The sequence below is a fragment of the Solea solea genome, chromosome 18 (assembly GCF_958295425.1).
Source record: "Solea solea chromosome 18, fSolSol10.1, whole genome shotgun sequence".
Lineage (NCBI taxonomy): Eukaryota > Metazoa > Chordata > Actinopteri > Pleuronectiformes > Soleidae > Solea > Solea solea.
Window position 1 is genome coordinate 5,851,488 of NC_081151.1, and position 13,936 is coordinate 5,865,423.

The following is a 13,936-nucleotide window of genomic DNA, read 5'->3' on the forward strand; positions in this document are numbered from 1 at the left end:
TCAGACACAATGTCTCTGGAAAGAGATTCATTGATTTCAGATATGCTCTCTGCATGGGCTGTTGCTGAGTGTTCAATAATGTCCATTTCCTCTGCATTTAGACTTGTGACAATAGATGTTGCATCTGATCTCCTGTGTGTTTCCAGAATTGCAGACTCTCTTTTCACAAATGTTTCAAGTATTCTTTCTGAGTTTATCTCTTCTGAACACACTGGCTCAGCTTCCGGGCTTATGGAGATGGTTTCCACAACCTGCTGTAAGAGTGCCTCTGTATGTGTGATATCATATTCTACTGGGACTGGTGTTATGTTGCCAGATGTGTTTGAAGACTCTGATAGCTGGGAAACTGCAGAGATCATCTCGGTTTCATCTATGGGCTCGGGCGCAGTTATGGCCTCAGATGTGATCTCTATCAGATCCTCCATTATAGTGTCATCTCTAGCGACCTCTTCAGCAATTGAAGCTTGAGTGGCAATGGTATCTGTAATTATACCTTCCTCTGGAATATCACTGAGTTGATGATGGTTACTGAATGATTCTGTAAGGTCCTCTGCTTCTTCATGTGAATCCGGGGCTGCAGGTGACTCATTCTTTAAATTGTCCCCATTGGCTTGGATTTCCTTTGTGTCAGTTGGAAGACTGTCAGAAGGTAAGACTGGTTTAGCGATCTGATCAAGGAGATCTTGCTCCGGTTCATAGTCTGCTTCTTTGGGTACAGGACTTTCTACATCAGCCTGTGTTTCAATGTGAACCTCTGTTTCAGTTGTATCAAACTCAGACAACGGAACCACAGCTGGTGTCTCAGAATCTTCATCACCCGAAGCTACCCCCTTCTCAGCCTCATCTGAAGATACTTGGTCTTGATTTTCAGCAGTCTTCTTCTTTTTTCGACCTGGGAGAAATTTCTTGATTGAAAAGGATGGCTCGTCCTGTGTACCTTCGCTATCAGACTGTATATTTTCTTTGCTTTCCTCCTCATCCTTGGCTTTCCTTTTTGGGGTGACAAGTTTTTTAAAGGATTTCCACGTTGATCCTCCTTCACCCTCTGAAGGACTTCCTGCTTGTTTGGGGGAAGAGGCTCTTTCATCAGCCTCACTAGAACTCTCTAGTGGCGAAGTCTCCTTTTTGTTGACATCTTCAGTTTCAGGTGTTTCCTCCTCAGAGTCGGATGTTTTTCTGCTTCTGCTTTTCTTTCCTGATCCACACAAAACAGCTTCCCATGACACAGAGGAATCCTTTCTTTTTTTGCCTTCTTCTGTGCTGTTATCTGACATTTGGTCTCCTTCACTTGGTTTTGCTTCTCCAACTGCGCCTGCAATTTGTGCCTCTTCATTTGTCAACGAGGATCTCTTCACATGCTTTTTTGGAGTAAGAAGTTTTTTGAAAGAGGCCCATGCTCCATCCTCCTCACCTGCTGTCTCTGCAGAGTGTTGCGTTGGACTCTCTTCTTTCGGAGTCTCAGCTGATTTGGCAGCTTTCTTGAGCTGATCTGAGTGTTCTCCAGATTCTGCAAGCTTTTCATGACTTGATTTCCTACCTCTCTGTTTTTTGGAAGTTTTTCTAAAACTAGACCCCGATAGTAGCCATTTCAAAGGACTGTCTTGAACTTTGTCTTGAGAGCTTGTGTTTTCAGGCTCATTGGTAGTAACCGTTGCTGTGGTAGGTGATTCTGCTTCATCCATCATTTGACCTGATGCTGCACAGAGATTTTCCTCTGTTTGGTCCTTTTCTATATTTTCTGTCTGGACTGTAGTTGCCTCAATGTCTAGAGGACTTGTCTCATTATCCTGTTGTATGTCTTCACTTTTTTCTTTTGTCTGTGCCGTTCCGTTGCCCATTTCCACCAGTTCTCTCTCAATTGTCTCATCTTCTATGGACGTCTTTTTCTTCCGTAGTCCAGAAAATATTCCGGTTGTAAAAAACCTTTTAACTGGCGACACAACCTCCTCTGGCTCAGGACTAGATGTAGATGCTGGATTTAGATCTTCAAACCCTTCTTCATCCCGTTGAACCATTTCATCTTCAGCTACAGGTGAAGTTGTTGCTGTATCTACATTGTCTGATTCAGCTTCCTCTTTGGTCTCTGCTGTTTTCTCCTGTATATTTTCTGGAATGTCCTCGGATGTAACATCTGTCAGGGTGGGGCATGTTGTTGAATCGTTATCATAAGTTCCCTGTGCGTTCAGATCAATACTCTGCTCATCGTGATTGCCTTCGGCTTCTTTTACAGTCTCCTTGATATCTTCTGGTCTGTTTGATTCATTCTCGTTAGTTTCGTCAGACACATCTGTTGCTATCTGGTCTTTGTCGACCGAACCTCTCTTCACACTCAGTTTCAAACTAATGTTACTGAAAAACCTTCGAAAACTGTCGTTGATGTCATTCTGCTTTGAATCCATTTCAATAATTTCCAGGGGTTCTTCTTCTTCTTCATCAGCATCAGCTTCATTAGGTGTTTCCTTTTCATTTATGTCAACACTTTCTAATGGTGTTTCTTCATCCTTAATTTGCTCTGCTGTTCCTGAAATGTCTTTGTCTGGAGAACGGATAGGTAAACCAGAAAAGTATGAAATGTCAAATATTATCTTGGATTTCAACAAGCAATGCATCTTTAAAAATGATCCTGTCTTACAGTGAGCAAGAATAGAGAGACAGTGAGTACTCACCCTCTGCAGTCATCTCCTCTTCACAGTGTCCATTAGCTCCTGCGATAATGCTGTCTGCCTTTTCATTGATCTCCGAGATTATGAGAGGCTGAAAACAAAGTACAAAACATTAGCAGGAAAGTACAGCAGGTATCACTGTATCATCTGCTCATTTTAAGTTTTTATCAAATCTGTCTGAATTTTATGTGACAGCAAAGAATTTCAAGCCTTGATTAATTACAGTGAATAACACACAAGTTACTGTTAGTTGGGGCGCAGTCACTTTACGGTTTAACAACCCTAATTGTCCCAATCTCAAATCCATGAGCCAGATTAGTCTTGAAAGTCTGAGCAGGTGATGGCAACAGAAAAACATGCGCCCTTTAACTTTGGCAGATGGGCAGTTAAAAATAACCGTTAGACACTGTTGGACATCGATGTTGGATTATAATGTTTTATAATAATGCTAATCTGTGAATTTCTCTTTAGATGAATTCACTAGGAACCAGCGTTTCCCTGCCCTACATGTAGAGAAAACACCCAAGTACTGTACCACTGGATGGTCTGCAGCCATAATTTGATTATAGACGGTTGTGACAGTTAACATTGAAGATATACATCAGTATGTGGCCAATCACCTCATGTATTAGAGGCAAAACACACTGTCTTTGTTTTCAGGCATCCAGAGCCAAGTGCCGTGAAACAAGTGGTGTTTTAAACACGTGTGGACACGACAGAGGATATATCTGATCAGCTGTTTTCATTAAGAGAAGTCCTATTGCTGTGATCCACTTTGCATATGAGTGGCTTCAACATTTGAAACTTATTTCCACTCAAAGATCAACACAAATAAATTAATATACACAGATAAACAGATCATGTTCATTAATGGTTATTTTTAATCTTACAGTAAAGGACAGTATAATTGACTTCCTGCTCAGCAGGACCCAGTGATAATGTTTTACACAAATAATCGATGTTGCCTTCAGCTGAGTGCAGCACAGGGGAAATTCCATCTCTCCCCTGGGCTTTACTTTGGTTCCTCGAAGAACGGAAGGTCATTATTCCTCCTTGCTCATTCCCTTCTCCATCTACAGTGCAGGCAAACCATTGCAATACCTCCTAAAACGTAGAACTACTGAGTCTCAAACTTCCAAAGCAACTCAGCAACCAAGGAGCCAACGTTCAAGCCCCTATGACAGTTAAGTGATTAACACAAAAACACTTCTTTATGCTGAACTGCCACTTAACATGTTTGTCACCTGTTTGTCTGGGGTCTCGCTTTAAGATCTTCCTTCCAAATTCTATATTTTGTGTTTTTTAATTTAATGAGATCCTTTTTGGAATTACTTTAACTGTTCCAGAGATTAAACTCATGTCCCTGAAGCTCCGGAAAGACCACAAAGTAAGTGTCATCATGTCAAAACTGCTGGGAAGCATTGTCTGGTTTTATCCAAGGTTTTTTTGTTCAGTCTTGTGACATTAAGTTGTTGCTGTAAAGCACTTTTTGGACTTTTGAAAAGTGATACATAAATAAAGTTCATTTTAGTTATGAATAATTATTTTACTGGAAAATGTCAGAAATCATTGTTGTGAATTGTGATGAAAAAGCTTTAAAGTGCTTGTTGTTGTGTAGCATCAGAAAAGCTGGACGTGTCAAATGACACAGGGGCTTTTTCTTTAGCTTGGTGATAATGGAAATGTTGGCAAGCAGTGGCTTCACTTTCCTCACTGACGTTAAATCCAACCTCAGCATTTTTTTGCAACATGCAGCAAAACCTCCTGGTGTTTTTTAGGGGGGTAAATTTAAAATATGTCATAATACTACATGCATTTGTATAACTGTTGTTGGAAATGTGCATGTATGTATGTATACCATGATGTCTGTGCAGACTGTACAGATGAACAATTACCTTATCCTCAGTGTTGTGCTCTGCAGGAGCATCGTCCACTTTTGCGCTCTCCTCCTCAGCCGCTGCATCCTCGTTCCTCTCCCGCTGCGCAGACTGAGCGTCTCCCATGATCCCAACTGCGGCTCGTCACTGTCCGAAATGAGCCGCACGGCTGACACTGTAAATATTCCCCCAGGGTAATGAAGGCGAGCTCCGAGAGATGAGCGAAACAGTCTGACTGCAGCTGGGAAAAGTCTTTTTAGCCAAACATCCTATAATACTCCCACCCTCCCCACCCCCTGCAGAATCACAGCTCTGTAGAATCAGAGCCTGGCCCGGCCCGGATCGGCCCGACCAGGGTCGGCGGCACGCCTCTCTTTCTCTGCATCAAAATAAGAGAGGAGGAAGAAAGAAAAAAAAAACCGCAGGAGAAACACAGTCTGTGTCCGCAGATGACTTCAGCACATTTACTGTATGCACTGCACCTTTAAATGAACAACTAATGGCATCAGTCAACCATAAGGTAACAGAAGAAAACATCGTATTTACTGTCAAGCTGTGGAAATGCTGCATTTACAGTTTGTCTGATTAGATTCAAGTAAGTAATTCACATCATCTTTAAAGTAGAGATGAAAGTCAGCAAAAAAACAAAACAATAAAGAAGAAGAAAAATGTATTCAAATTATCAATAACAGTGTGAGGAAGTGACTGCTTTACTTGTCAATCGAGCAAAATCACAAAATACATGATCTCAAGGCACTCGAAGGCAGAAACTTTACAATATTAGAAAGTAATGTGAGTAAATGTAATTCATCACTTGTAGGCTTTGTTTTGTTGAAGGTGGAGATGCTGAAGGTATTAGCGGGCGTTATTGCATTTCATACTTTTGAATCTCCTCTGTGATGTAGGAGTTGGAAATGATTGAGTGTGTGTGGTGTTGCATGTGCGATGCTGTAGACCAGTTATGTTTGTGGCAGTGTTGGTTATCTGAATGAGTTTTTTAATAAGGAAACATGTGAGGCAGTATATAGAGCAAGATGGGCTGTGTGTAGCAGAAGTAGGTGGTGTCAACCTGAAGTCCTTCAAGTTTGTGTATTGCTGATCTTTGATCAAAAGTGGATTTTGTATTAATTGTGAATCTAAGGTATCTGAAATGGTCTACTGTCTCTATACTGACCGAACCACACTCAACAGCTGTCTGCCTCGACAGAAAGGAAAGAGACAAAAGGAAAGTAGAGACACAAGAGAGAGACCAGGAGCAGTGTTACGCTTCAGTCATGATAGTATTACAATGTCATTTAGAGAAGCAGTGGCATGAATTTTTGCAAAAAGTCGCCCAAACCAAAGGAGCTCAGGGACCTGACTGGCATAACTAAAGTGTCTTTCAACAGGAGAGGCACTTTATATTATTGATTTTTTTTTTCTCCCTCATCTCCCTCCTTTAGTTTATATTTTCAGTCACAATGTCTTTTTCATTTTTTGTCCACCAGGTCGTGTCATTAGTGACAACACTGTCCTTGATGACAGTTCAGTAGAGTTGAGTTGGAGAACATGTGTGGTAAGATATGACTTTTTTTTTTTTTTTAACAAAGTCTGCTGCACAAAGACTTGAAAAATTGTAATCTGGAAATTTGTGGTTATTTTTGCTTGAGGAATTAATTGCAGCAAAAACTACGTTCGTACATTGTGACACACTGGCATATACTGCAAAATAACCGTTAAATCGCCACAGTTATTCTACTGTAATTCAATAAGAAAATATTGGTAAAATAAATTAGTTTATGTCCCTGTCATGTCCAGAATCAGACAGATTCATAAAAGAAGACACAGATTAAGTAAGAAGACGCTTAAAGTTGAACTGACATTTACCAAAAAAACAAGAAACATTTCTACAATTTATTGAACCCTTTGAGGTGCATGTGTGACATGTTATGTCCTGTTGCATCGCGGAGTTCCATGTGTAAGTCAGAGCTGTACATTCAGTCTGACTAATCAGCGAGCTAACCTCATTACCGTGTCTGTCATATCAGATCACGCCAGGATGACGGTGACTCAGCCTCATGGGGAACAAATCACCACCTCCCACATTCATGTGCTTATGTAACTGTAGCCTGGACACGAGACGACCTCACTGCAGGCAAACTCTGGCTGGCTGAACTTTAACATACACCTGAAAACAATGGTTCCACATGTCTGTCAGGCTCTCCATAATCCCACAGTCCAAACACAGGCCGGTTGGAGGTGAGGCTAACAGGAGATCCTAAATGTTCTACAGGTGTGAGTGAATGTGATCAGTACAATGGCCCTGTGATGAACTGGTGACCTAGTGGTAGATGATGAATGAATGAATGAATACATTTGAATCGATTTTCAGAATTGCCGATTTAGAGACTGGAAATGCAATAAAGTCACGTCCATAAAATCATCAACATTTTTAACTCAGTGCCGGCTTTTATTTGAAAATGAAATTCTAGTGATTCTGTGGGGGAACCAAATTTATCATTGTTTGGATATTAAATTGTGAGACATGTGGGCAGAATCAGAGCAGGACAACAAACAAACCCCAAGACTTTCAGCATGAGATGTGTCGAGTGGAAGAAGCTTGTTCTTTAAAAAAAAAATAGAGCAAAAGCTATTTATATCTGGATCTGTTGTTGTTGCCATGTTGTAATTGTTCCTCAAATATTTTATTTGGAAATGTTGCATGCTTTCAGACTCTGCATGGTTCTTGAAAACCACTGATTTGATGTTTCCATCCATCTATTAGTATTACGATCATCTTGCGAGCTGTGTTGTCTCCCACTGCAGGGTGGTCTCAAAGGAGAGGCCACAATAAGAGATGAGACGTTCATGTGACCAGCTGGAGACCACCTGAATGGGTAAATTGGGATAGAGAAACATGGGGGTATGATTAGAAGGATGATGGCCTGCCTGGCAGCTGTCAGTTAAGTTTCCAACTCCTGTCTCCAGAATGAATTCTCATGCATTATGGTGGAGGTTTAGGACTTAGACTCCATGTTTAAAGCCTCCTTTGCAGAAAACATCAGGCACCATAAATGCTCTGGGAACTTGTGATCTTTATGTGTAATATCAAGTTTTTCACCTTTACCGACCTACTGTGCGTGTCTTTTGATGTTAAACGAATTGAATGAATTTAATGCTTTGATGAATGGAGAGCACTGTATGAAATCACCCATAACCTGTGAAGAAGTGGTGACTTTGGAAACCATATTTCACATCTCAGTTTCACACTCCTCAGACCGTTCGGTGGTTCCTCGTGCTGTCGCACATGTGAACTTGTTTATTCAGGCTTTTCCTTTGCTTTGCTTTTCTGTGTTACCACCTGTGTTGGCAGTTTGTCTCTCAGTTGTTTGTTCAATTCACTTTCCAGAACTCAAACAAGCTGTGGATGAAATCACTGCCACAGCTTCACTGATCCGTATCTGTGTTGTCCCAGATAAACCCTCCCGAAAGACTTTGACACAAGTCATTTGTTTTCTGTGTGAGGTGAAAATGAGATTAAAGTCAGAATTCTGAGAAAAAAAATTATGACTTTTTTCTTTAATCACCTTTTTCTTGAATTTTCTGACTTTAATCTCAGAATTCATGTTGTTTTATTTTATTTATTTAAATGTGGCCCTAATACTCTTCCGTATGAACCTGCAGTGGCTTGAGCGCAGCACAGGTTTACCTAAAGAAAACAGTGATGTGCGTCGCCTAAATTGAACAAATTGAGACCTTGGGAAATGTGAGAGCAGGGAAACATGTCCAAACCCATGACAGACATTCATGTTAATCTGATCAAATGCTTGCAAACACTGATGCTGTTATGTGAGAGCCTGGCAACCACGCTAATAAGTTGAATTAATTAGAGTCACAACTTTGGATAACTGAAAACAGCTGATGTTTTCTCCAGCAACTTTTAACAACCAAACTCCCGTGGCCTGATGAAGGGGGGGGGGGGGGGTCTCGCTGAGTCAGTGTGCATGTGTGCACATGTCCTCTTCATGCATTTTAGCATTTCATGGCATCAAATATGCTTTTATATAAGCAACTGAAATCTGATTATTGTCTCCTTTTCTTGCTTTGCCAAATCTTTATTTGTTCTGTACATACAATTAGATTGCAAACAGAAAAGCACAACACAGAGTTATGAAATATAAATAATAATAGTGATCATTCCACTTTTAAGTTACATTACATAAAGTGGAAAAGAGCCGTGAAAAGCTCTTTGCAGATTAGATTACACGCACTGTGTTATAAGAGATAACAACAATATTGGGATCACGGACAGAAAATGAAATCTTTAAATGACAACCAATTCAATAGATTCCGGTTTCTGTTTCTAAATTTAAAAACACTCTTGTGTGGATAATGTTTTGCTCTGAGAAAAAATGTATAAATGTAGTCACATCATGGGGAAATAAGAATATAAAGGATGTTTATCCACTTGCATGTCAAAAAAATTCGAAAAACTTCGAAAAGATCTGTTCAAGTTTACGTTTGTTTTAAACAGAACCTTAGTCGTAAGGTTTCCTGTTCACATTCCCAGTGAACAGTTTTCACGGTCTGAACAGTTGAGATGTTGGATCACATGCTCAGCTGAGACGACATGTGAGTGAAACCCAAACACAGTTTACAAAAATACAAACAAACTCTTGGCCCAAATCAGAACCAGCTGACTGAGAAGAAATAACTAGATTTGTTTAAGCCACAACTTTCAATCGGTCGTGTCATGTTTTCTGGGGTAGTATTTGCTGTTACGGGGAATAATTCTTATAATATTTGTATTACTTTACTTCTTAGGAAGTGGGAACTAATTTAATTGAACACAATTCCACAAAACACTGTGTAAAAACATGAATATTTGAAATGTGGCAGACAAAAAAACAATTGAATGAAAATGTGTCTGATGTAGGTTTAAGAAAATCTAGTTATTTATACATTTTCTCTTTTTGTCTTTTCCGACGTGTTTTCAAAATGTGCTGTTCCAGCATCATTGAATCTATACTATACTAAAAACAGACTGAAACATGTGAAGTAATAATTTGCTCATTTTTTTCTCTTCCTGTGGTCACTGCAGAGCTACTGTTGTACCACTGACATCTGCTGGACAAAATGAATACTACACCCTCCTGTGCACACTTGATATCAGTGGTGGAATCATTTTTTTTTTCCCCCATAAAGGCCAAAATTCTACTTAATTAAACATCCTGTATGTTAACAAAGGTATAGGAATGATAAATGTACATAACGTTGATAAAGTGAATTAATTTTTTGTGTGTTTTTTTTCACTGCTTTTTGTAACTTTTTAAAAAAATCTTTTGAGGGTCACATGTTTTTAAATGTTGGATAAGTTTGCCACTAAAGGAAATATCAGGAATACAGCCAGTAGTACAGAGGCAAAAGGTGTCAACAACTCATATACAGTACACTCACCGACCACTTTATTAGGTACACAGGACGAGAAGTGGTTTTCTACATAAATTGTGTTTATTTGAGTTACTGTTACCTTTAACTCATTTCTCTGGCCATTGACCTCCTGACCTTTGAACCCACTGACCAGCCTAAATACTATGTCTATTTCTGTCTCATCCTGATGCTCGGTCTGATCCTCACCAAGTCGTCGTGAACATGTCTACATGTCTAAAAGTCATGCGACTGGGCGATTAGATAGCTGCAGTGAGAACAGTGTACCTAATAAAGTGGCTGTTAGCGAACATCTACAATGGAATGTGAGGTTTCAGGACGATGATTCCTTGTTAAGACATTTAAACGCTGTGTGTCTGCTCTTAGGGACATACATGTTACATTAAATGTTCATTATTATTGTTAGATCATCTTCTTAATGTGAAATCTGACATTTTGTTTTCTTTACTCTATAGAAGAGATTGCATGCTTCTGCAGAGTTACGCAGAGTTGCATATAAGTGCAAACCCGTTTCTGAGTGTGCAAACATGCCAGGTCTTGATGGAACGGTGGTTTATGGGAGGATTTTGCAGCTTCACCCCTGAGAATCACGAGGGAGAAGGGAACCACTGGATGAGTGTGCATCTACAGCTAAGTGTGAGTAAAACTCACATGTGGAAATTCTGAATCACATACGATCCACCGCTGACTGGAAATTCCTACACACATCGCCTCAACCGTCCATTTCTGTTTGACTATGTATGTTCAAGCTTCTATTTCTGAGAAGAAGCCTGCGGTTTATGAAACTAAAAATACATTTTCATGGTTATTGCCTGTAAAAATGACAATGCAGCATGACTTTATCAGTTGTTATCACACATAAAAACCTCAGCTCCTCCCCTCTGAAGGGCAGCATAGCTGAAATACTTCCTCTTTACATGCTTTGAACATCTTGTGTCAGCGTGTTATGATTTGTGTCTTCACCTCACCCATTTTGTCCTTTTTTCCCCCCATGATCCACAATCATCAACGTGTGTGTTAAAAACAAAGCCATTGATCCAATAAAAGTTAACAATCTTCACTAACAGCTAAACTGAGGAGGCGGAGATTTTCCAAAACACATGTATCATTTATTATCTTCATCGTGAATCCTTTATGTCACCTCTGTGTCTCCATGTGACACGTGAGGAATGCAGAACGTTTTGTTTTTAAACTGTTGTGTCAGTGATCATGGTCAACATACTTTCTCTCCTCAGCTGCAACACAGCCAGCTGGACTTCTAGGATCGGCGTGTCACTGGGCTGCAGAAGGTACAAGCTCTAATTTGTCTTATTTCATTGTTCATCATTGTTTCCTGTGGTGGTTTACTCTTCAGACATCTGAACTCAAACTACAAAACTGATGAGGAAACAACTTTAGGTCTTTTTTTTTTGGCCTTTTCTACATTCTTTTTATAGAAAACCTTTCAATATAATTAGGAATTTGAAGCTTAAGTACTATTGTAAAAAGAAAAAAAGCAGTTTCTGGTTGAAAAACTTGTTTGGTTAGTTGTGTGTGAGATTAAATGGCTGGGCAGTTCATCTAAGATTACACGATACTGAGAAACCAGAAGTAGATTTTCTCACACTCGCTGTGCATATTGATTACGTTTTCTTTGAAGAATATGACGTTTGTTGGACTGCAAACAGGACTGTTGGACACTTGTGCTCACCTGTGCTCAGTTTAAGACACAAGGACAGTCCCATTTTTCTGTGTCTTAAATATAAACACAAACCATTGTCAAATGAGTTCACACAAATGCCGATTAAACCGATCAGCTCCACGACTCTCTCTGTTTCCAACGCTGCACAAAGAAAGGGATTTGTGTAATTGTCAAAAGCAAGGACGGAGTGAAAACACAAAGTAACGTCCACGAGGAGTTTCACAGCATACAAATAATGTAACGTCAATTTTGTTCATGCAGATTAAACAGCTCACTCAACAATATCAACAACAACAACAACAAAAAACATGAGTTATGCGCTGCAGCTCAAAACCAAAACCCAACAATGTTGATGTTATCAAAGCTAGAATGACAGAATATAATACCGGAGACACCTTTTTCATAGTTTAACTTCGACTTAGCAACAGGGGTGTAATGTAAAGTCTTATAAGTATATGACTTATACTTACTTATATGCATGGTAAGAACATGCAAACTCCACACAGAACGGCCTTTGTTTGAATTGGTGACCTTGCTGTGGGGCAACAGTAGCCAATAAGAGTCTAATTACTTTATATTTCACACATTTGCCACATTTCTAATTATCTTGTGACTGCTTGTGGAAGTTCTAACTCTCTCTCTGCTCTGTTTCAGACACACAACTGATAGATGCTCAAACGCTGTGGTGAATAAGTTCATTCAAACCTTTTCTCTTTCTGTGTCGTCTTCCTTCGCAGACATGAGAGACAGATTAACGCACCTACATCAGGTGCAGATTGACTCAGAGGGTTTCAGCTCAGTGGAGCTGGACAACCTGTCAGCGAATGCAGCAGCAGCAGCAGCAGCACATTCTTACCAGGACATAGATGGTGTCCTGCAGGAAGCCCAGCAGATACGTCTACAGATCCAGCAGATCCAGAACGACATCAGCGATTTGAAAGATGTGAACCACCAGGCCTTGAACAAGACCACACATGGCAGTGCAACAAAGCGGGACTCCAATGCGATCGGGGTGGATATCAAAAGCAGGGCAGAAGACGTGCTGCACCGGCTGCACATGTTGAACGCTCTCAGAGAAGACCTGGAGGCCCAGCGTGGCCTCTCTGACCCCACGGCACGTATCGCTCGAACACAGTACCAGTGTCTGAGCAGAGCTCTGCAGGAGGTGATGTCCAGCTACAATGGCACAGAGATGAACCACAAGGAGGCTTGCAAACGTCAGATCCAGAGGCAGATGGAGGTGGTGGGCAGGGAGGTGACCAGGGAGGAGCTGGAGGAGATGATGGAGAGAGAGGAGCTGCATGTGTTCAGCGACCAGATGGTGGGCAAAACGGCACGCTCAGCTGCTCTGGAGATCGAGAGCCGTCACAAGGAGCTGCTGGAGCTGCAGAAGAGGATTGACGGGATCCACGAGCTGATCCTGGATGTTGCCATGCTCGTAGAGGAGCAGGGCTCCACCATCGACAACATCCAGAAGAGTGTGGAAAATTCCCACGAGACCATTCAGACTGGATTGTTCCAACTGGAAAGAGCCACGACGTCGGACAAGAACAACCCCTTTAAGAAGATGCTGTGTGGTTGTTTCCCGTGTTATTACACCTGAGTCACAGCACCCGGGTCCATGTGGTCAAGACTGCACCTCAAAATAGAGGATTATGGACAGTTTGTGTGTCTTCTGATCACACAAACAAAAAGCCATATATTACACGTCAAGGCACAGATTAACAAACAGATATTAATGAAATACAGTAAGATAAATAAAATAACTAAGGTAATCAAGCAGTTTACAAAAGCAAAACATGATAAAAGAAAAGAATAATTTAAAACATGTTAGCTGATAGATATAAAACATTTAATGTCAACATCATTTATTAGATGTTTTTGCATAAATGGAAGATAAAATAATCACACTGATGTTTTTATGAGTAAATAAGCCTTTTATTTAAACATCTCTCTGGACATAGATGGTCCATAGACGGACAAATGTTTGTATTATCATTATTTTAGTGTTTGTAGTATTTATCATGAGTATGGGGTTTGTGCAATATGTGTAAAGCACTGTTCACTTTGAGTGATATATATTATTTAAAACAATAAAAGACAATACAAGTAACATATTATGATACCTGAAGGCTGACATTTAGCTGCAACGTGCAACTTCACCAGTAGGTGGTGCTAACTCCTAAACTGTGTGTGTGTGTAACTTTGATTAGGAACTGTAAGAATTATGGAACTTAAATTAAGTCAACATGAGCTTTGACGTTAATTATTAATTTCGATGGGAACAC

General features: G+C 40.3%; 1 protein-coding gene across 1 annotated transcript; it reads left to right on the plus strand.

The window, feature by feature from the left end:
* Positions 1-10,463: 10,463 nt before the first annotated feature.
* Positions 10,464-13,562, plus strand: LOC131445044 (syntaxin-11-like). Its single transcript, XM_058615822.1, has 3 exons — positions 10,464-10,603; positions 11,203-11,256; positions 12,386-13,562. The coding sequence occupies exon 3, from the start codon at positions 12,388-12,390 to the stop codon at positions 13,249-13,251; it is 864 nt and encodes a 287-aa protein (XP_058471805.1). The 5' UTR covers positions 10,464-10,603; positions 11,203-11,256; positions 12,386-12,387; the 3' UTR covers positions 13,252-13,562.
* Positions 13,563-13,936: the final 374 nt, after the last annotated feature.